At 42.2% G+C, this 24,747-nt stretch overlaps 1 protein-coding gene across 2 annotated transcripts; it reads right to left on the bottom strand.

Moving 5' to 3' along the window:
• Positions 1–6,252: 6,252 nt before the first annotated feature.
• On the bottom strand, positions 6,253–24,306 carry LOC120536283 (granzyme B(G,H)-like). Of its 2 annotated transcripts, none has more exons than XM_039764607.1 (5): positions 24,225–24,306; positions 23,814–23,973; positions 13,623–13,755; positions 6,709–6,936; positions 6,253–6,559 (listed from the first exon to the last, which is right to left on the bottom strand). In XM_039764607.1, the coding sequence occupies exons 1-5, from the start codon at positions 24,274–24,276 to the stop codon at positions 6,386–6,388; spliced, it is 747 nt and encodes a 248-aa protein (XP_039620541.1). In that variant the 5' UTR covers positions 24,277–24,306; the 3' UTR covers positions 6,253–6,385. The 2 variants fall into 2 exon arrangements, with proteins under 2 accessions (XP_039620541.1, XP_039620540.1); XM_039764606.1 differs by having other exon boundaries at positions 23,814–23,976.
• Positions 24,307–24,747: the final 441 nt, after the last annotated feature.

A 24,747-nucleotide genomic window follows, 5' to 3' on the forward strand; every position in this document is an offset into this window, starting at 1 on the left:
GGGAAAGAGTAGTGGAATCTAGGTTAAGAAGGGAGGTGATGATTAGTGAGCAGCAGTATGGTTTCATGCCAAGAAAGAGCACCACAGATGTGATGTTTGCTCTAAGGGTGTTGAAGAAATATAGAGAAGGCCAGAAGGAGTTGCATTGTGTCTTTGTGGACCTGGAGAAAGCATATGACAGGGTGCCTCGAGAGGAGCTGTGGTATGGTATGAGGAAGTCGGGAGTGGCGGAGAAGTATGTAAGAGTTGTACAGGATATATACGAGGGAGGTGTGACCGTGGTGAGGTCTGCGGTAGGAGTGACAGATGCAATCAAGTCGGAGGTTGGATTACATCAGGGATCAGCTCTGAGCCCTTTCTTATTTGCAATGTCGATGGACAGGTTGACAGACGACATTAGATGGGAATCCCCGTGGACTATGATGTTTGCTGATGGCATCGTGATCTGTAGCAATAGTAGGCAGCAGGTTGAGGAGACCCTGGAGTGGTGGAGATATGTTCTATAGAGGAGAGGAGTGAAGGTCAGTAGGAACGTGTGTAAATGAGAGGGAGGTCAGTGGAATGGTGAGGATGCAAGGAGTAGAGTTGGCGAAGGTTGATGAGTTTAAATACTTGGGATCAACAGTACAGAGTAGCAGGGATTTTGAAAGAGAGGTGAAAAAGAGAGTGCTGGTAGGGTGGAGAAAAGTGTCAGGAGTAATTTGTGACAAGCGGATATCAGCAAGAGTGAAAGGGAAGGTCTACAGGACGGTAGAGAGACCAGCTATGTTATATGGGTTTGAGACGGTGGCACTGACCACAAAGCAGGAGACAGAGCTGGAGGTGGCAGAGTTAAAGATGCTAAGATTTGCATTGTGTGTGACGAGGATGGACAGGATTAGAAATGAGGACATTAGAGGGTTGGCTCAGGTTGAAGGGTTGGAAGACAAAGTCAGAGAGGCGAGATTACGTTGGTTTGGACATGTGCAGAGGAGAGAAGCAGGGTGTATTGGGAGAAGGATGCTAAGGATAGAGCTGACAGGGAAGAGGAGAAGAGGAAGGCCTAAGAGGAGGTTTATGGATGTGGTGAGAGAGGACATGCAGGTGATGGGTGTAACAGAGCAAGATGACGAGGACAGAAAGATATGGAAAAAGATGATCCGCTGTGGCAACCCCTAATGGAAGCAGCCGAAAGAAGAAGAAGGAGAGTTAAAAAAAAGTGCAGAAACTTTTTGAACATTCCTCGTGCAGTATTAAAATATAAAATATAATAACACAATTCAAAAATATTTTTGCACCTATTCAATCATATTTTGGAATTATTATGTTTGGAATGATAGGTGTGTGGGTGTGTGCGTGGCCTTCAATGTGCTGGCACCCTGCCCAGGGTTTGTTTCCTGCCTTGCACCCTGTGTTGGCTGGGATTGGCTCCAGCAGACCTCTGTGACCCTGTAGTTAGGATATAGCAGGTTGGATAATGCATGGATGGATGATATGTTCAATCCTTTCTGGAATGGTCAGAAAATTGTTGAAAATAATTTGAAAATATACCTGGATTGCTTAATTTTTTTTTTTTTTTAAACATGAAATTAATTGATAGATAATACAGTTCATATTTGCTACTCATATATTTCTTGAGATGTGTAGCTGCATCTTTTCCTGCTTCCCAAAATCGAGGTGCTGCTGAGCTGGTAAAGTTGGATCCAGCATGAGCCAAACGCATAATAAAAGAAATTTCTCACTCCAATAAAGTTCATTTTAAAAAGGTTTTGTGAAAATACAAAGCAAAACAATTCACACAAAAATACAGATAAAAGTTATCACACACGCAGGATAAAAGACAAAAAGAAAAAAAAAAGTGTTTCTTCCACAAAATTACTCTTTTACTTTCTTGTATATGAAGTATAGGGAAAGTATTGTAATTATCCAAAAGTTTGACCTTGAGATTTTGATGAATCTCGAAGTTTTAGACCTCCCTGAGTCCGAAAATACAATTTTTGGAATTATGTCTGTGTGTGTGTGTCTGTAAACATGATAACGTTAGTACGCTTTCACTTAGGTCAAACAAATTTTGCATACAAGTATTAGGTACAAAACATAACTTTTGAGCTATTTCCGCTAACTGGAACTTTTTTATTCATGCAGCTGCGGTGTCCTGTTTATTCTTTACTTTTATAATAATTGTTCAATTAATATTATTAATTTGATTTGATTTGATTTGTTGCTGATGGTTAGTAATATAAAAATATAATCATTGTCTTGCGATTTCCTCCTCAAATATTCATCCCCACATCTGAGTATATGAGAAAGTCGAGAGGAGACCACTCCTGATTTTTCTTGTTAACCTTCAGTTACTTTCTACTGTATACTTAAAGGTTCTGTTTTTTCTCTCTGGCAGACTTACATATGCTTTACTTAATATATTCAACACATAGTAGTCAGAAGACAATAAATAATTAGAATTTTCCATTTCAATTTAGCTTGTGGAGGTTATAACAGAATCTCCCATAGACTATCCATTAAATCAAAGGTAAACATTTTAACGTAAGTAAGAAAAAATAGAGGGGTACATTTATTATATAATACTACAAAAAAAAGTCTAACTGCATTCTCGTACCATTGCTTGCATACTAAAGTGTCAGCAGGCACTTTTCGTGGCATTACCCGTATTTTTTGAGCATGTTTGTGTCGATCAAACACAGGAAGCTCTGCAGTCTACTTGTGACTTTGCGCTGTAGGAAGTAAATAACTCAAGGTAAATAACATTCAATCTGGCTTTTATGTAAGTAATATATAAATGTTAATGTTTTGGGCACATGCACCGTCCAGATCTGAACATTAGCATGGAGAGTCGCTCGTGTACTGAAGAGTCTATAGCTGAAGGTTGAAGCTGCCGTCACCATACTTTGTATATAAGAGCCAGATCGAATGTTATTTACTTATTTAACTTTATTTATTTACTTACTTCCTACAGCGTAAAGTCACAAGTAGACTGCAGAGCTTCCTGTGCACATATACAAAGTATAGCGATGGCAAAAGTGCAATGTGCATTCTTGCTTCATCTGAGTTCACCTCTGTTATAGCGCGTCTTTTTGTGAAAACAGCAGTGTCAAATGCAAGGGTTTGGATCATGAAGGCGACTGAGAGAATAAAACTGAACTAAACAAAAACAAAGCTAACCTTTACAAGTATCATACATTTACATCAGCTTTTACAGACTGAAATGAAATGTATGTTTTTATTCTAAAATTGTAAGAATAAGAGCAGCTCATTTCTCAAAACCATTTAACAGTTGATACTGTTGGTCGTAGCAAATGCGTGTCAATGTCGTACCCTAATGCGGTTCTTTTTCTGCAATTATATTCTTGAATAGAAGCGCACTTGTTCTGTTATATTTGTACCTTTTGTGAAAGTGTTTCTTTGATATTTGGACTGAGAAAGCTGTGCGGTGTGGGGGGATGTGATAGTAGGCTGCTTGATGCTTATCGACACATTTAAAGGACAAAAGACGCTGACGGAGAGGTGTGAAGCGATTTAAAGTGGGACGGATCTACGAGTTTTTTTGTAGGCTCTGGTCATTCTGATGTTAAATAGCATATTAATTACTTAGGAACTACAATTATGTGTGGTCGGATTTTGTGACAGTTTTGCTGTGACGGTCACAATACAGAGGTCAAAAGTTCAAAATGCTGTGAATTAAACACAGTCGAAATGAAAAGGATTCTAGCGATCAAATTGGCTACAGCTACAAAGGACAAAGAATTGTGGGAAAGTGAAGTGCAAAGCCACACCCATTGACCCAAACTAATCAAAACATATTTGCACGCTGAGAACTTGAAACTGAAAATGCAAAGAAGAAAATGAAAATTCAATGAGCAGCAAGTGGCGCCAGTGTTTTTTTGCATGTTACTTTTCATATTTGCAGCTTCATTGCTGTTCAGGCCTAAAATAAAATTGCAAATGGTGTTATTTAATCATTAGTTTTTGCAGCATTCTTGTGCGTACACTATGAAACACATATGACAAAAGAAACATTCCATTTTCATTTTATAATTTTAATTTTCATTGCCTTTTTTGCAGAAAATACCTCCCATATCTTAGTGACTAGCAATGTGCTGTGTCTCCAGAAAACAAACCTGGCTGGAGTTCATGGCATTTATTTGTAACATATTTGCACTTGTTGCTGACACCAGCGCTTAGGCCACTATATAAAGGTTAATTGCATGCCCCTAATTTAAAGACAAGAGCTTCTGTCTCGCGCTACTGGACACGTCATGTGGCTGCAGTTACCAATATTTGATTTACATTGTATATAATGAGAAACCTCTACATTTTCAGAACCTCCTTTATTTTATTTAGCTGATTTATTTTTCAGATTCATTGATCCCATTTGGAAATGCAATATCAGTAGAAGGTGATTTGCCTGATTTCCCATTTAGTCTTCCTGGAACTCCTGATCTGTGAATGTGGGAGTTCTAAAACTGTAAAATTGTAAAGCTCAAACCTTTCCTCTGCATTACTGATATCCGTTTCAGATATGAAGATTGATCCAATTATTGAATTATTGTTTGAGGAGCTGCTATTTGGATGGATAAAGATATTGGCTCCTTTATTACACGCCGGTTCCTCATTCCTAATAAGAGCTGATTTGAAAGTGACAACTGCAGCCCAGTTGGCCAAGGACTCCGTGGCTCTGAGTGTGTCCGACATTATGTTTTGACTTTGTCTGTATGGAAAGCAAACCCCCGGACACAGACAGACCGACACCAGAATGTCCAAACCACACTTCTTTATTTACTCTTACAGCACCACAATGCCTTCATTCACCAGCTCTCTTCCTTTCTCTTACATTTTCTCTTCTTCTTTCTCTCTCTTGACCTTCTCTCCCCTCCTCACAAGCTTCAGCTCCTTCCTCCCAACTCTGGCTCATCTACTGGAGGGAGGCAGACCCTTTTTTGAGCCCCAGGTGCTTCCCCTGACGTCACTTCCTGGTATGGTGGAAGTGCTGCCATCCAGGATTCCCTAACTGTACGGCGTCCAGATCTGTTCCCGTGGCCCAGGGGAGGTATCTTCCAACTCGGGGACTGGTCCCCGTTCATCTTTGACATCTGTTACAATTGACCGTGGACCCCCAGACTTTATTTTCTACATGGATACGAGTGACAAAGCCATTAATAAACTTTAATTTTTTAGTTAGAAGATTTTGTGTGGAACAATCCTGATTTGCTTGTTAAGGTGTTATTTTGAAAAGCCTGCCTTGTATAATGTGAATGATGGATATTATTGTGTAGGAAAATGTTACAGGAAGGCATTCATCTTGTGGAGTGAGGAGTAGAAAAGAAGAGATTTTAACTGGAATTAAAAAACTTCAGGATGATTCACCTCATGGATGATGTTCACTCAATCCTTATAACAGGAAAAAGTAACTAAATGTCCCTTTAGATGGATGGGAGAGATCAAACTCATTTCATAAAGAAAAAATTGTGGAAATTTGTGGAAGAGATACAAATAAAAGACTTGTTTTCCATCCATTATCCAACCCGCTATATCCTAACTACAGGGTCACGGGAGTCTGCTGGAGCCAATCCCAGCCAACACAGGGTGCAAGGCAGGAAACAAAATAGACAAACAGAGCACACACACACGCACACCAAGCACAATTTAGAATCGCCAATTCACCTAACCTGCATGTCTTTGGACTGTGGGAGGAAACCCACGCAGACACGGGGAGAACATGCAAACTCCACGCAGGGAGGACCTGGGAAACGTCACCGTGCCGCCCAAGACTTGTTTTTCTTTAGTTTATTCCAGTATATTCTTTTGTTTGGATATTCCTGTGTATGAATCTGTTTGTGATTTGAATATAAATTCTCAATACATTTGCTGTTGTTACATGGTACTTAAGCTGTGTACAGTATAGCTATTTCTTTTCATTTTAGCATAACAGAAATCATCTTCGTTGTTTTGTAGCTCAACTTGTCAGAAGTTGAAATGGTTGATTATTACATGATACTGACTAAAGTTGTAATTTTCCTCTTCTCCTTTGTCAATTGGCCACAGTTCACGATGATGATACAAGATATTAGGATCCATTTATCTGAATCAGCTAGGAACTGCCTTATCTCCCTGTCTGCTTAAACACATCTTTATCTTTAAGTGTATTTATTAAATAATTCATAATTTGTAAACTTTGTAATTGTATTTACCTTCGAACTTGTTCCTACACTCAATGAAGAGTGCTATATAAAAGTAAACTGAACTGAAGTCAGACGATTATGTCATTCAAATGCAGGCTTTATTTAAGCAGGTAAGTGGGTACAAATGTGGGTATATTTATAAAGCGATGGCATCGCAGACTCTTCATGAGGGAAGTTACAGCAGGCACAGTGGACTCACTGCAGGGGCTTCAAGCTGTAGAACTGGTCCTGATGTTCCAGTCAATCCAGTCTCGATATGCAGACACTTTGGTATATACATTATTTCCAGGACTCTCACATTTCCTTGGGCCATAAGACACAATTCCCACAGCTTCTGGTATGCCACAGTTCACTGAACAGACCAACGGACCACCTGAGTCTCCCTGAAAAACAAATGATGGTTTATGGTTCAATAAGTTCTAGAGTTCACTCCATGCATTTTCACGTTTCTCTCTTCCTGTTATACAAACACCTTGTACAGAGAAGTCCACCGTATTTCACAGAGCACTTATGAAGCTCATCCCTTACTTACATTACAGGCTCCCTTGATGCCACTCCCTCTTGCACAGATTTTTGAAGGAGAATCGCACGATCGACGAACTGTCACCTCCACCTCTCTCAGAACGTTACTCAGTGAGCCATTGGTGGCGGTGAGTCCCCATCCTGCCACAAAGCACTGGGTTTTGGGATTGACCTCCACGCCTCTCCGTGGAATCTTGATTAGCTGCACCACGTTTGTTATTATGGCTCTGCGTTCCAGCTGTTTCAAAATAAGGAATAAGCAAGGTGCAGTTAGTGGAACCTCTAACCAGTAGTGTCTGACCACCTTCATGTATTTTACGTATAAACAAGTGTCCACTGTGCCTCAGTGTACAGAAGGGCCTGACTGAGCTGAGATCATTTATACGAGCGTGAGTCTAAAATTATCTGCACTCTGGCTATAAAATTTTTTTTAATCAACTTTCAGAAAAGACAAATACATCATTTGTTAATACACTTTGTCCATCTGTCAACAAGTTTTCGTATTCCTTCATTAAAAAATGTTTTAGGCTCAGGTGCAAGCCACCAATGCCCCGCTGTCTTCACCTCTTCATCAGATGTGAATCTTTGTACTCATAGGGCTTCTTTCGAAACCCAAGTCTGTTGTGGATTATTGCATAGGCATAGCCATGGCTGATTGGTAAAATGATTTGCCACATCATCAACTGTCACTCTCCTACTCAACAGAATCATTTCACGTGCACGCTCAATGTTGTCATCACTCGTGGACGTGGACCAGTCTCCAGCTCCTTCTTCATGGCTGACACTTGTGTGACCTTTCTTGAACTTCTCTATCCATTCATACACACTTCTTTGTGGAAAAACCCCTTCTCCATACTGTGAACATAGTCTTTGATAAATATCAGCACCAGGCACACCCTCAGACCACAAAACATGAATCGTTGCACGTTGCTCTTCTTTCGTGCAGATCACAAGTGGGGCAGCCATTATTTCTCACACCGCAGTTACAAATGATCTGATGTAACACATTCACACCTGCACAGCAGGACCTCGTATGGAGAGACGGTGCTGCCAACAGATGTTTTAATATAACTGATGTGAGGATAATGTTCGACTCACCCTTGTATGTTGAAGTCACAGCAGGTGGCAATCAGCTTGATGTCCTGCTTGAGGTATATTATTTTAAGGGGAATATGGGAAGTTTACCATCCTCTACTTCTCCTGACCAAAAGTGATTTAGGAACTAGGGGACCTGGATGTTCCTCGGAAACAGGTATGTAAGTGTGTACCATAATTGACATATTATATGGTTATTTTTTGCCCTCCTGTTATTATTTCTCCAGTGATTTCAGTCTCAAGTGGAGGAGTTCAAGTATCTCGGGGTCTTGTTCATGAGTGAGGGAAGAATGGAGCGTGAGATCGACAGGCGGATCGATGCGGCATCCGCAGTGATGCGGGCTCTGCATCTGTCTGTCGTGGTAATAAAGGAGCTGAGCCGTAAGGCAAAGCTCTCAATTTACCAGTCGATCTACGCTCCTACCCTCACCTATGGTCATGAGCTATGGGTAGTGACCGAAAGAACGAGATCGCGAATACAAGCGGCTGAAATGAGTTTCCTCCGCAGGGTGTCTGGGCTTTCCCTTAAAGATAGGGTGAGAAGCTCAGTCATCCGGGAGGGGCTCAGAGTAGAGCCGCTGCTCCTCCGCATCGAGAGGAGTCAGATGAGGTGGTTCGGGCATCTGATCAGGATGCCTCCTGGACGCCTCCCTGGTGAGGTGTTCCGGGCACGTTCAACCGGGAGGAGGCCCTGGGGAAGAACCAGGACACGCTGGAGGGACAATGTCTCCCGGCTGGCCTGGGAACGCCTTGGGATTCTCCCGGAAGAGCTGGAAGAAGTGGCCGGGGAGAGGGAAGTCTGAGCCTCTCTGCTTAAGCTGCTGCCCCCGCGACCCGACCTCGGATAAGCAGAAGAGGATGGATGGATGGATGAATGATTTCAGTACCATCCAACCATCCCTGTTATGGAGTAAGCTGAGAGATATGCAGGTGGATGAGCCTATGGAGTTCTGGATAATGAGCTATCAGTTTGTGAGACACAAGCACTATGTTTCTGATCTGATTTGAGCAACACTGGAGTATCACAAGGAACAGTCATGTCTGGCAGCATGGTGGTGCAGTGGTAGCATTGTTGCATTGCAGTAAGGAGACCTGGGTTCGCTTCCCGGGTCCTCCCTGTGTGAAGTTTGCATGTTCTTCTCGTGTTTGTGTGAGTTTCCCCCCACAGTCCAAGGACATGCAGGTTAGGTGCATTGGTGATCCTAAATTGTGCTGTGTGTGTGTGCCCTGTGGTGGGCTGGCATCCTGCCTGGGGTTTGTTCCTGTGCTGGCTGGGATTGGCTCCTGTAACCCTGTGTTAGGATATAGCATGTTGGACACTGACTGACTATTTAGCACCTTTCCCATCCTTTCTTTCTTTCTCAGAAAGAAGTGTAGGGTATGTAGTATGTAACATTGGATTCAAATATTTTCTGCATAGAACACTAAAGCAGATACACACAGGATATACAAAGCATTAAATAGAATAAAAGGCAATAAACCAGGGTAAAATACTAAATTCAATAGTAGAAAAAAAGCCTAAACAAATAACACACACACAAATTATCCTGAGCATTGGAGCTGATAGAGGTCAACTGAAAGAAAAGGCAGGATGTTACGTTAAGAGCTTTTTTGAATAGATTTGTTTTATGTTGTTTTTTAAAAGAATGAATGGAGTCGGCTGATCTCATTAATTTTGGGAGGTCATTCCAAAGTCTGGGTGCTGTGGAGCTGAAGGCCTTGTCACCCACAGAGTGCAGGTTAGTGTGGGGCACAACAAGATGGCCAGAATTAGAGGGCCTTAATGGGCGAACAGGAGCAGAGTGACAGAGAAGGTCACTGATGTAGTCCGGTGTAAGGCCATTTGAAGCTTTGTATGTTATTAATAGAATTTTATTTTCGATCTTGTAAGACACAGAGAGCCAGTGAAGGCAAAGCAGGATGGGTGTTACGTGTTCGCTGTTGCTGGTTCATGTACTGACTCTTATAGCAGAGATTTGAATCAACTGGAGCTGTTATATAAGATTAGAAGTGGATTAAAATTCAAATTCTCAGGTGATTCTGCACTTATGGGACATATTGATAAGGGGGATGAGACAGAAGATAAGAGTCAGGTGGAGAACTTCTGTTTCTTGGTGCAAAGAGAACTGTCTGCAACTTAACTTCAGCAAAACTAAGGAACTGCTTATTGACTTTCAACACACCAAAGAGCCTCTATGTCTGGTCACTGTTCAGGGTGTGGACGTAGAGGTGGTCCATTTCTACAAGTACTTGGTGTTGGACAGGTCTCAGGACACAGAGGAGCTATATAAGAAAGGGCAGAGCAGGCTTTTTTTGCTAAAGAGACTGTGTTCCTTTAATGTCTGAAGTGACATCATTCACATCTCCTATAACTCTTGTGATGGTTAGTGTGATTTTCTATGCTGTGGTGTGCTGGGCTGGTAACATCACTTCAAGAGAGGCCTTAATTAATTAACACTTCAGGCTCTGTTATGAGAGGTCATAGCAAAGGAGATGAATAAAACAAAAACTGAGTGCCATTATGAATGTCTCTCTGACACACTGAGGACAACAAATTATTCAGCAGAAGTGTGTCAAGAAATGCTAATGGGGGGTCCTTTATACCAACAGCAATATGCCTGCATAATGCCTCACTGGTACTGGAACTGCCAAGTCAGAAGTTTTCTTTCTTTTAATTTTCTTCCCTTTTAGTCATTCTGGTATTTATTCAGAGTGTATGTGCATATTTATTTATTTATCAATATATTTAATTTATTTAAAGAGTTTATTTTATAAAGCCAAATTTCCCCCTGGGGACAAATAAAGTTCTATCTGTTGGATAAAGCAATATGGTAATCCAACCATTAACATAGCAATTTTGTAAATCAGTTGTATTACATTACAGAATTACCGGGGAGCTGGAGAAAATTCAGAACAACATCAGGTGAATGGTAAGAAGGAGCTCTAGTAGACATTACAATAGATTGTAGGACACAGCAGCCACATGGACTCCTTCTGGACCAATTCAGACTGACAGATGAACTGAGCATGCAAGTCTTTAACATGTAGGAGCAGTGAAGAGCACACTGAGTTAGTCAACATGAACGTGACGTGGAGCGTGTGTGCCATTTGAAGGAGGAGAATGGGGGCTTAAAAGCAGTAGTGCATCACCACTCTTCTTTGTGGTAAGTAGCATCATATGCATTTTTTTTTTATCCTACCTATTGGGTATTGCTTGCTTTGCTTCAAACACCATATCAGAATTGTTAGGGAGATCATAATATTCTAATGAAACTGTCTGTGGCTCTGTTCTCCAGTCCCTAGCACTCATTCTTCCCTACCATTGAAGTTGAGCTCACCTTAAATGACAAATGACCAATCAACTGAACCCAAGACAGGATCAAGACAGGAGCCAAGCATATTTTAAAATGCAGCCCCTCAAACCAGGTTTGTGGGCAAGAACTTAAAATGAAGATGGAAATTATTACGAAGGATAAACTGACATCCAAAGAAAACAGCAATAGGAATGTAAGTTAGTGGCTCCAGCCCACTGGGGATCAAAACTGACATTGTACATAATTAAAGATGGACCAGATGGCAGGGCCGGATTAAGGTGGGTGCTATTGATGCTGCAGCATTAGGCCCATTCCTGAAATAGGCCCAGATGAAAACAGACGAGAATTTTCCGGAAGCTGAACAGTTTCCCTTTGCTATATTAACCTCAAAATAATTCTTAGAATGAAATTTGGAGTCCAACTTTCGGACGCCTAGACACAGCGTTACTTATTATAAAGTTACTATTGTTCTTTGCGCTGTGATGTAACTATAACGTCGTTGTGTTTATTGTTAACTGAAGATTTCAAGTTAATGCTTTCAATTTTACTTTAAACAGTTTACTTAGTAATTTAGCTGCGATTTTTGCAATATCTTGGGGATTCTTGCCACTTTATTATTGTTCGGTAAGTGCCATCTTGAAAGTTAGTTGTACAGTAAAAATCAATGGCTATTTAAACGGTTATCTGTAAAGGTAAAACTAAAAGCCGGCCCGCGGGCCCAGCATGGATGTTTACAATTTTTTAAATCCTCGACAAGATTCTGGTCTATTATGAAATTTAAATTGTGGACAAATTTTTACCCTCAAGAGCCTGAACTGAGTCACTTTGACCCAATGTCTCTGCAAATTCATGTTTTCTTACTCTGATTCGTAAGAGAATTGTGAAATTTTGTGTATTTCATTGTTAGGTTTTCTGCATTAAGTGCACTTTTCAGACAATTGCTATTGAATGTTGATGTTACATAGTTTGATGTTAATCTGGAGTTGTTACGATACTACGTCGTTATTATTATTCATGTTCAATAAAGGCTGGCTGGTTGAGTTACAAGCATTTAAGGCTCCATGGTCGGTCTGGGTGCGTATGTACGGTGAGTGTTGAATGCAGAAGCACCAATGCCGAGAACAAATAGGCCTTTTTTGTGCTGCAGCATCAGGCCCAATTTCATCTTGATCCGGCCCTGCCAGCAAGGCTCATCAGTGACCACCACTTTACTGTTGCTTGTGTCTAATCACTGCTAGAACATGGTGGATTACTGTTGATGTCAAGAAAACTGTTTCATCCATCATCTGCATAATGCTAAAACAGCTAATGAGCTTAATGTCTACAAACAAAACAAACTGAAATATGATCCATATCCCATCTGTCTTAGCACTATGCTTGTCCAAACACTGTCATTCATGAAGCATCTCTGTGAAAATGCAGAAAGGCTGAAGTATCGCAGTAACCTGCTCACAAAATTTGCAGGTGCCACATGGGGTGCAGACAAAGCAACCCTGCATACCTCGGCTTCGGCTCCAGGCTACTCAGTGGCTGAGCACTGCTGCCCCCTATGGGCTAGATCAGCACATGCAAAGCGGGTAGACACACAGCTGAATACCATGAGTCACATCATTTTAGGCGTGCTGCGATCAACCCAACTTCCCTGGCTCTCTGTGCTATCTAATATTTCTCCTCCCGCATTACATAGAAAGGCAGCAGCCTATCACTTGTTAAACAAAGTCAAAAAACATCTAAAATGATGGCTCTGTAATGATGCAGTATAACCTTCTTGACATCACTTTATATCTTGCCATCCACTATGGACAGATATAAGACCTACTGATGTATAAGAACACTGGATGGAGAACTGATGATTAACATTTGTGATCAACCACCATCTAGTGGATGACCCTTTACTCCATGTGCCAGCCTTTGCACTCCCACTTGGCCTTTGACCTCTACTTAGTTGTTTTCACAATAGACAAGGCCTGAGCTAACCAAATTCTTTCCAGTGGCACCCCAGTACTATTGATAAATGTTAGTGTGGGGAGACCAGACTATGAACCACATTGCTGATTCCTGCTCTATATCAAAGTCGACTGGTGGCATGCATACTCTACACAATGTTGCTAAAGAAGCATGGGAGTGTAAAAACAATGACGACAAAATAAAATAAACTGCTTGAGCAATCCAAATAACAATATGGAATGTTTTGAGGCATGGCTCTTCACTGGCTATAGGCATGCTACTCAGGTGACCTGGGTAACCTAAAAAATTGCCTCTTTCAAAATCCTATTTTTCCCATTGGCTGGTTTAGGGGCTCCAGTTGGCTGAAACATTTCCACACTTAGCCACTGTGTCCAAAGGTTTGGTCAGCAACATGTGATGAATGCTGATTTATATAGTGTTGTGAATTAGAAACCTCAAATATACAAATGGAAGGCACAAACTTGGGGCTAAGGACTACATGCTGCTTTAGGAGAACACAACTGAAAGACCAAGAGGTCCTTGAGTAAATGGGAACCAGGACACTCACCTTCAGAAGCATAATGTCATTTTCATGAGTGTTAGGATTGTAGCATCCTCTAATCATTGTCTTCACCGGTATGACCTGCCAGGTATTCTCCATTTTTTTGAGATTATGAACCCCCAGGTAGGCAACAATTCTCCTGTTGATGAGAAAGAATCAGGTGAGGCATATATATATATACCAGTAACAGCGCACTGCAAGATAATGTGCAGTGAATACACTTGACTTGAGCATTCCTAGTTTTCATTCTCTTTCTCTGTCTCTGTTTAGCATTCATTCGCTCAGAGGTTGATGCACTTGCTGCTTCCTGAGCAGCTCTTCAGTTCTCCATCCTAGCGGCCCGCTGCTTCTCTTCTTTCGTTGTCATCTTTTCGCGTTAAAACTGATTAAGTCAGTGTTACTTAGTACTTTGGTACGTTTTCCTTAATTTTTACCTTAAGCTGGCACTTCAGTCTTCAATCTGCCTCAAGAATGATTTAAGATATGAAGAGGTAGGGGAAGTGATGACAAAGGTAGTAGGGAATGAGAATGACGCCCGTACGTATTCACCACCCTGCTGCCCGCTGCAGAGAGTTGATTCTACAGTAATATAAAATAAAAATAAAATGAGGAATAACCTTGGAGGTCAATCATCACCCTGACAGCAAATAGTAGACGTCACATAGTATATGTTGTGGTACCCGGATGGGGGTGGTACCCAGCCAGGACACCCAAGAAGACCGGAGGAGGGCTTGTGACTCCTCCAGACCTTGAGGGGGCGACCGCCCTGGGGGCCGTGGGTAAAGAGCTGGGAAGCTCGACCCTGTAGGGGCCAGTGGTCACTGCCGGGGGACCTCAATACTGGAGGACCCTGGACCTCAGCACTTCCGTCACACCAGGAAGTGCTGGAGGGAAGAGGAACAGGGACACCCGGAGTGCTTCCGGGGAGACAGCTGGCACTTCCGCCACACTGGGGCGTGTCGGTGGAAGATTGCCGGGAACACACCTGGAGCACATCTGGGTGTTTATTTAAAGGGGCCGCCTTCCTTCAGAGTTGGACTTGAGTCGGGTGGAAGAGTGGACAAGGTCTCTGGAGGAGAGAAGGAGGTGGTCTGAAGGAAAGAGAGAGAAGGCATTGTGTTGGCCTGGACTGAGGGGTATTGGGAGCTTGTGAGTACTTGTTGTGAAGGATGGAAGACCACAATAAACGTGTGTGGGGTAATACTAACATGTCTGCCTGTCTGTGTCCGGGTCATGTTCTACAATGTGCACCAAATTTCAGGCCAATAGGTGAAATGATTTGCGAGTTACAGGTGATTTAAAATCCTGGACAGACAAACAGACAACAATGGTAATGTATTATATAAGAAGATATATCTGACCTGGGAATGAATGTGTCTTGGGACGTTTGCAGCGCCGTGGTCAGGCGCCGTCTGGCTGTAGTCCTTCAGAGTTGTGATTGGAAAGATGAGGGGTGTGAGCGACAGTATCCCCAATTGTCCCAGGGTTGTATTGCTTACCTTCTCAGAGCCTGGAAGGACCCCGCTTTGTGCACATAAATATCTAAGGTAAACAGCTTGAGTTTTGTTGAGTTAACTGGCCTGTTCAAATCACAATTGTACTAAGGTTCCAAATAATATGCAATAAGCTCAATGGTTCTGTGTAAGAATTGTACAATAAATTGGACTACTACGGAGTCAGTTGTTTTGATTGATCACCATTTCACACAGGACACAATGGGGTGCAGTATTCCATTCAGCTCAGTTTATTCTTATGTAGTGCTCTTCACTGAAGACACACTCAAAGCACTGGCAGAGATTCCAAAAGGGTAACTGCAAGATACAAACTAACATACCAGCAGCCATACCACAGGCACTTCAGAACATGTAATCCACCTGAAGCTTAGCATGTTGGGGTCCAGCCAGTACTTAGATGGAAGATCATCCAAGAAAAGCTTGGGATGCTGCTGGAAGAGGTGTTGGTGATGCCAGCAGGTGTGTGTGTGGATCCCAATGCCCCAATACAGTGACGGGGACACTGCACTGTAAAAATGGCGCCATCCATTAGATGAGACAGGTGAGTCCTTTGATCATAAAAGATCCCTGGGCATCCTTCAAAAAAGAGTAGAATGTCCTGGCTAAATTGTCCACTATGGCCTGGTCATTCTGACCCCCTAGTCATCCCCTGTCTCTAATTGCCTATCTCTGTTACCCCTTCATCACCTCATAGCTATTGTGTGGTGAGTGTACTGGTACATAAATGGCTGCCATGTGGATGCTGCACATTGGTGTTGGTTGAAGTGGCTCCCCACTCACTACGTTAAGCACTTTGAGTAGTGAGATAAGCACTATATAAATGTAAATAATTATTATTATAATACAAAGGCACACACTTCTGTTTAAGTGGATAAAATATAATAAAAATTCTTGATAGCAGAGCATTGCTCCATTTAGTAACGGAGGTGAGAAGTTGCTTAATGAAAGTCACTCATTCACACTTTAAAGACTAGAATTACCAAAGCCAACAAAAAACTTGTAATCCTGGCCCACCTTAAATCCCTTTACACCTCTCTATCAGCATCTTTTGTGTTGTAAATGTGTTAATCAGCACAAGCAACAAGCGGCCTGCTGTCGCAACCACCCCACACCACCAGAGCACAAATCTCCAAGCTCAAGCCTTATCAAGCTCCTTATCAGCATGTGAGGTTCCTGGAGTTGTATTGGGTAAATAATACAGTATATCGTTATTTGGAATACATACATTTCATGTGTGTTCCGTGTCTACAAAGATCTGGGTAAATTAAGGAGGAAAGGAAATGTGAGGCAAGAAATGCTAAACACATACCTAAAGTAGAAATGTTTTCCATGTTATACTAATAACGATGTGAAATGTATAATGTCCAAATATCAAATAAACACGTGTGCTTTTATTCAAGAATATAACCATTAATTGCATTTACACGTGGCACGTCTGGAGTGAGAAAAGTTCAGGAGGGTCCTGGAAGTTACTTAACACATTTCTGACTTCCCTATTTAAAGTTTGATAAGAGAGGTGAGAAAGAGAGTGCAGGCAGAGTGGAGTGGGTGGAGAAGCGTGTCAGGACGGTAGTGAGACCAGCTATGTTATATGGGCTGGAGACGGTGGCACTGACCAGAAAGCAGGAGACAGAGCTGGAGGTGACAGAGTTAAAGATGCTAAGATTTGCATTAAGTGTGAGAGGATTAGAAATGAGGACATTAGAGGGTCAGCTCAAGTTGGACGGTTAAGAGACAAAGTCAGAGAGGCGAGATTGTATTGGTTTGGACATGTGCAGAGGAGAGATGCTGGGTATATTGGGAGAAGGATGTTAAAGATAGAGCTGCCAGGGAAGAGGAAAAGAGGAAGGCCTAAACGAAGGTTTATGGATGTGGTGAAAGAGGACATGCAGGTGATGGGTGTGACAGAGCAAGATGCAGAGGATAGAAAGATATGGAAAAAGATGATCCACTGTGGCAACTCCTAATTGTAGCAGCCGAAAGAAGAAGAAGATGGTCTCCAGGCCTTTATTCCTTTTTAATTATATACATGCTATATACTGAAATGTAAACACTGTATAGCAGGGGCGTCAAACTGAGATCTTGAGGGATCAATTAAAATGACAGCAAAACATGTCTGTTCCATTAGACGGGATAACTGGCTACTCATTAAGACAGTGGCTGGAATAAAAACCTGCCTTCCCATCAGCCCTTCAGGATCGGAGTATGGCATCCCAGCTGTATAATGAGCCACTTCTACTCTAAACTGAGCCATGTCTGCCATATAGTGAACCATATGCAGTATATTATACACTGAAGTGCATGCTTTGTATACCAATATTATTATGTCTTATGTACTCTACACTAAGGCACATACACAATATACTGAAATGCGTATAATACATACTGACACCTTGTCTCATACACTCTGTATTTAGGGCTTCACGGTAGCACAGTGGGTAGTGCTGCTGCCTTGCAGTTAGGAGACCTGGGTTTGCTTCCCGGGTCCTCCCTGCGTGGAGTTTGCATGTTTGACCCGTGTCTGAGTGGGTTTCCTCCGGGTGCTCTGGTTTCCTCCCACAGTCCAAAGACATGCAGGTTAGGTGCATTGGCAATTCTAAATTGTCCCTAATGTGGGTGTATGTGTGTTCAGCAGGGAGCTGGTGCCCTGCCGGGGGTTTGTTTCCTGCTTGCGCCCTGTGTTGGCTGGGATTGGCTCCAGCAGACCCCTGTGACCTTATGTTAGGATATAGTGGGTTGGATAATGGATGGGTGGACTCTGTATCCATCCATCCATTTTTCTGGAGCCTATCTCAGCAAGCATTGGATGCAAGGCCAGAAGAACACCTGGGCAGGGCACCAGTCTGTCACAGCTGTCTGCATACATTCAGTAGTGAACATTTGTTCACTTGCTTGTAAAAGACTTGTGATTTTTCTTAAATGTAATTAATTTGCCAGATATTATCTTTTAAATAACAGCTGAAAAATGATGTAGGCTATACAGTGCCCTCTATAATGTTTGAAAACAAGACATACAGTATTTATCCTTGACTTAGTCCTCTACTCCATGGTGTAAATTTACAAATCAAACAATTCAGATGTGATTAAAGTGCACATTGCAGACTTTCATTTAAAGGGATTTGCGTACATTTTAGTCACACCAACTAGAAATCATGGCTGTGATACAACTATTCAGCCATCTTTGAGGGAAGAAAGAAAAACATTGCAATGTGGTATTGGGGTATGCAATATGGCATTTTAATGGCAAAACAATGCACTTTAATTAGAGCAATGGAGAAAGTAATCAATTTATAGAGTTTTTTTTTTGTATCATTTTCATTATTGTTCGGTCCCACCTGCGGGTCCAAAAGAAAGGGGCTGAGTTTAAAGGGTTAAAAATTAATTAAAACTTAGACACTTTGTAGAACGAAAGATATATCAAGAGGTGCAGGTGTACAGGACTGAAGGTCGGAGGGGGGCAGTTTTTCAGAAAAGCTCAGTATTTTTCTGATGAAAAAATAAAATGCATGTACTGTATGTTAAAGTGAATGTCTCTACTCGGTTGGTTGATTCTGGGACAATTAACTCAAAAACTTGAAAATGGCTAAAGAAATTTGGAAGCCTGCAAATTAATGAAGAATAAAAGACATCCTGTTGCTCTAAATCAGCTGAAGAAAAAACAAACAGAGAGGCTAGATGTTACTGTGGTCACCAGTTTCTTCTAAGAGGTTATCTCATGTCCTTCCTGAAACCCATACACTTTCTGCATTAAAACTAGCACCTTTAACACCCTTTTCTTTCACAGAATTTTAGTTTCTTTATGACTAAATGCTCCAAACATAGCTGGGCATTTCCTGTTGTATTTTTCTCTTGACTGCTGTTTTTAACAACTAATTTCAATAGAAGTTAATGCTCTCTTCCAGAGAGATCACAAAAATAATTTGTCTACTTCCATGGAATTTTAAGTCAGTCTTTTGTTCACATGTGACCACAATTGGGGAATTTATGAGTATATTTTAGGTGTAACTGATACATACTGGGGGCGGCACGGTGGCGCAGTGGGTAGCGCTGCTGCCTCGCAGTTAGGAGACCCGGTTTCGCTTCCTGGGTACTCCCTGTGTGGAGTTTGCATGTTCTCCCCGTGGCCCGTTTCCTCCGGGCACTCCGGTTTCCTCCCACAGTCCATACACATGCAGGTTAGGTGCATTGACGATTCTAAATTGTCCCTAGTGTGTGCTTGGTGTGTGTGTGTGTGCCCTGTGTTGGGCTGGCACCCTGCCCGGGGTTTATTTCCTGCCTTGCACCCTGTGTTGGCTGGGGTTGGCTCCAGTAGACCCCCGTGACCCTGTAGTTAGGATATAGTGGGATGGATAATGGATGGATGGATGATACATACTGAAAGGTGGTAAATGTGTCTGCCTCACAGCTTCTGGGTTTGACATCTGCCTTGGCCTTAAATGTGTGAATTTTGCAAGTTTCCAACGTAATGTATTTATTTGTTCATTTTATATTTTCCACAAATGCATGAAGGTGTCCTGCAATGGACTGTTCAGTCTCCCACATATAGATTACACTAGCTAGATAATGAATATATTTGATTATACATACTGCTCTCCATGCGATTCAGTAAATTGTAATGGATGGGGTGCATTGGTAGGCTTACCAGCCAGGATATGGCAAGTTTTCTCACAAGGAAAGAAGGTTAGCCTATTGGAGGCACACAAAGAAAGGCCAGTATAATGGAGAAACAGGAGCTGGCAATCGTCTCAGACAGTTTGTTTCCCCAATACGGTAAATTGCTTGGAGAAGCTCAGTTGGCTTCCACAGGTACCACTAGTGGGGATTCATGGTCCCCACTCTTGCAGACTTCCACTTGACCCAGAAGAGCTTCCAACAGACTATACACTGACACAAGAAGTACTCCTGGGTTCAGTTTAAAAGGAGCCGCTCTGCTTTACCCGGGGAGTCAGAGTCAGGAGGCAGAGGACAAAACTCTTTGGAGGAGTGGAAGGAGAGAGGAGGATTTGTACTTCTGTGTGTGTCATACTTTGATCTTCTGATTGTCAAGGCAATGTTATAAATAAAAGGGACAATATTTGAACCTGTTACTATGTTGGGTGTCTCAGGGGGCTTGGTGGCACCCCCTACCGATTACAAAGGAGATTTAAATTTTGGAAAGTCTCTGGCCTGCATGTGAAGGACCCTCCAGCACATGGCTATCTGAAGCTCTAAACAGCCCATATATCAAACTTAGGACAGCTGAAAGGAAATGGAGGAAGTCAAAGACCCAGACTGACGTAGGTAAGTATCAAAGTGTTGCTCTCTTCTATCTTTCTTCTTCTCTGCTACCACCAACGCTAAAGTAAGGTTCTTTCAGAACAGGATTAGCAACACTACTGAACCTTGTAGCTTGTTGCGTGCCTTCACCACTCTCCTCAACCCTCCAAAACCTTCACTTTCAACCTCCTTCATTGTTAAGGACTTTGTTACCCTTTTTCCTGGTTGTATTCATTGGTCAATTCTTCTCACCCTGCTCGTCAGTTTGCTCACTCCCAAACACAGCACAATATTCTCCACTTTCTCACCCCTCTCCAGCACTGATACTTGCAATCTCTTCTCTAGTCACCCCACTACCTGTCTACTTGGCCCCATCCCCTCACAACCCCTTGCTCATTTCTGGTTACACGTGATATCAACACCCTACTCAGCATGGACACCTTTTCTGCTGTGTTCAAAGGCCCTTATAACCACTTCTGAAAAAGCTGACAAACAACTCATCTCAATTAGGCAATTATAGACCAGTCTACCTGTCCTTTCTCTCCAAAATGCACAAATATACTGTCTCTAGCCTAGTCTTTTCTTTCCTACTACAGAACACATGGCTCAATCCAAACCAGTGAGTCTTCAAGACAGGCCATTCCACTAAAAATGCTCTTCTGACTGTTGTTGAGGCATTATGGCTAGCTAGAGCTATTATCATGTCATCCATCCTCATCATCCTTGTTCTCACCTCTACCTTTGACAACTATCAACCATCAGATACTCCCAAAATGAGTTCAATGGAGGTCACCTGTCTTAGGTTTCAGTGGATTGTGGTATAAATGCACCTAAAAGTGGAACTACTTGTGACCAGTCTGTATGGTGGCCTACCCTATACAATGAAGTCAACTCGATTGAAAGGCACAAGTCAGGAGATGGAGACAGGAAAAGGTCCAAGTCACTAAATATCCCTTGGAGTTCAGGTAAATCAAACATTTAGAAATAGAAGGAGTCAGGGCATCCACAAAACTGAGGGATTGCAAGGAAGAACACGAGTGATGGAGACCACCAAGTGACTTATGAAAAATCCTATTGAGAATTTGTGACTGGATTTTAAAAAGGCTCTTCACTCACAATTATCATGCCATACAGTCACCATTCTGACAGAGCTTGAGTTGGTTTGAAAAGAAGAAGGGCAAAAATGGCAGAGTGCAGATGTACAAAGCTGAGAGAGACCTTTGCACACAGACTTAAGGCTATCATGACTGCCCTCTTCTAAATACTGACTTGAAGGCAGTGAAAACTTATGTGACCAACTATTTTGTGTTTTAAGTTTGTAGTTAATTTAGTCTGTTTTCAGAAATCCGTTTTCATTTTGATTTTAAATACTCCTTTTTCTGTTGATCAGTGTCAAAAAAGCCAAACTAAATCCACTGTAATTTAATGCTGAATAAAAATAAAATGTAAAAAGTTTCAAGAGGCTGCGGTGGGTTGGTGGGCACCCTGCCTAGGATTGGTTCCTGCCTTGTGCCCTGTGTTGGCTGGGATTGGCTCCAGCAGACCCCCGTGACCCTGTGTTCGGATTCAGCGGGTTGGAAAATGGATGGATGGAAGTTTCAAGAGGTGAATGCTTTTTATAGGCACTGTAGATAGATAGATAGATAGATAGATAGATAGATAGATAGATAGATAGATAGATAGATAGATAGATAGATAGATAGCAGTAACTTCTTCTTCTTTCTGCTGCTCCCATTAGGAGTTACCACAGCAGATCATCTTCTTCCATATCTTTCTGTCCTCTGCATCTTGTTCCGTCACATCCATCACCTGCATGTCCTCTCTCACCACATCCATAAACCTTCTTTCAGGCCTTTCTATTTTCCTCTTCCCTGGCAGCTCTATCCTTACCATCCTTCTCCCAATATACTCAGCATCTCTCCTCTGCACATGTCCAAACCAACGCAATCTCGCCTCTCTGACTTTGTCTCCCAACCGTCCAACTTGAGCTGACCCTCTTATGTCTTCATTTCTAATCCTATCCATCCTCGTCACACCCAATGCAAATCTTAGCGTCTTTAACTCTGTCACCTGCAGCTCTGTCTCCTACTTTCTGATCAGTACCACCGTCTCCAACCCATATAACACAGCTGGTCTCACTACCATCCTGTAGACCTTCCTTTCACTCTTGCGGATACCCGTCTGTCACAAATTACTCCTGACACTCTTCTCCCCCCATTCCACCCTGCTTGCACTCTCTTTTTCACTTCTCTTCCACAATCCCCATTACTCTGTACTGTTGATCCCAAGTAATTAAACTCATCCACCTTCGCCAACTCCACTCCCTTTATCCTCACCATTCCACTGACCTCCCTCTCATTTACACACACGTATTCTGTCTTGTTCCTACTGACTTGCATTCCTCTCCTCTCTAGAGCATATATAACATATATATATATATATATATATATGGGCGGCACGGTGGCGCAGTGGTAGCGCTGCTGCCTCACAGTTAGGAGACCCAGGTTCGCTTCCCGAGTCCTCCCTGCATGGAGTTTGCATTTTTCTCCCCGTGTCTGCGTGGGTTTCCTCCGGGCGCTCCGGTTTCTGTCCAAAGACATGCCGGTTAGGTGGATTGGCGATTCTAAATTGGCCCATGTGGGTGGGTATGTGTGTGCTGCGGTGGGTTGGCACCCTGCCCAGGATTGGTTCCTCCCTTGTTCGCTGGGATTAGCTCCAGCAGACCCCTGTGACCCTGTGTTCGGATTCAGCGGGTTGGAAAATGGATGGATATATATATATATATATATATATATATATATTGTCACGCATAAGTGCTTAGGGAACAGCGGATCAACCCGGTTTGCTTCGGAAAATGTCCCGCGAGGGGTCAACGACAGTGTACTAACTTGTCTTTCTTTCCTTCTTCAGAAAGTCCGAAGTCTCACAGCCGTAAACAATGCCCGGACGGCTATAGGAAGCACACACTTCCGGGTCTATTTAACCCCTCTGTTGACCCTTGATGACATCACAATCCCAGAATCCATCACAACTACCCAGCATCCTTCACATCAATCTCCAGTCTGCCTCCATAAAATGTCCGTCCTTTCTCCCCTCAGTGTCTTTTGCTTTCTTGTATTTGAAACGACTGACTAATTTTCTGTTACAGTATACGGGGCTAAAAACCCCAAAACTTGCAACGATTCTTGTCTTTTTATTACAATATATATACTCTGATCTCTTTCACACACACACACACTAACACACAGTCACGAGTCTGCCTGTTTCATTTGTATATTTCTTCTCTGGTTTTGGCACCAAGGATTTGTTTTAAGTAATAATAACACCACCTTGAACTGAACCATCTGCTCATTTTTAGTTAATTAATTAAGTGTGGATTGGGAGTTACTCAGATTGGAAGTTACCGACATCAGTGAGGGAAACTTACTGTCCTTTGCAGTGGGCGGCTGTCAGGATAAAACTTGGGTGAATGAGGAACCCTCCACAACTGAATGCTTTTGCCTCTCTTGTTATACGCAGGTGTACCATGTAGGGTCGACTGTGGGGTTTCGCTTCATTCCCATTGATGATCGTGTCTTCAAAAGCACCTGCTAGAAATGAACAAAGGCAGAGAGTTAAAACTTGACCATCTGAAGAAAATTAGGCCAATTTTAAACAGGACCTATATTGAATACAATGGTTTTGAAAATTGATGGATTGATAACATTGACATGACCTACTCATAAACAAAGCAGTTGTATGTACATATTATTAAGCTGATTTTAAAATAAAATCCAGTCATGTCAGAACAGGATAGGACACCTTTTTTGACATCTTTCTAATTTTCCAGTCAGCTTACCTGCCACTGCGAGGCAGATGATGCATACAGCACCCCAGGATGCACTTTCCATGTCTTTGCTTCTCAGTGTCTCTGCGTCGTACATTGGGTGACTTTATAAAGTCAAATGCATTTGAGGCGTTACTTATTAAGTTGCATGGTAGATCTAACCACAAACCACAGTGCAATTAATGAATGCAAAAACAAGAAGTTCTGTTATTGCACAAAAACCATTTGATGCATTACTATTCTTAGATTTATGTGGAAATTTCTGTAACGTGAGTAAGGAAGGTACACTGCTATGGCTGCCAGTGTTCTACCTGGTAGAGCCATCTATCTATTTTATATCCATGTGCCTTAATCACAATCAGCAAGTTGATTCTGAAGTGTCATCTAAGGGTTGTGCTCTCACCAACTGCCCCGTAACAATCTCAATGAGACACGTTCAAGTCAATGAGGTATTGATCAGATACTGAGATGCTGGAGCTTGTAATCGTTAGGTGTCGGAAATGCTTCACTATATGGTCATTCTTCCATATTTAAG

Source organism: Polypterus senegalus, chromosome 10 (assembly GCF_016835505.1).
Source record: "Polypterus senegalus isolate Bchr_013 chromosome 10, ASM1683550v1, whole genome shotgun sequence".
NCBI lineage: Eukaryota > Metazoa > Chordata > Cladistia > Polypteriformes > Polypteridae > Polypterus > Polypterus senegalus.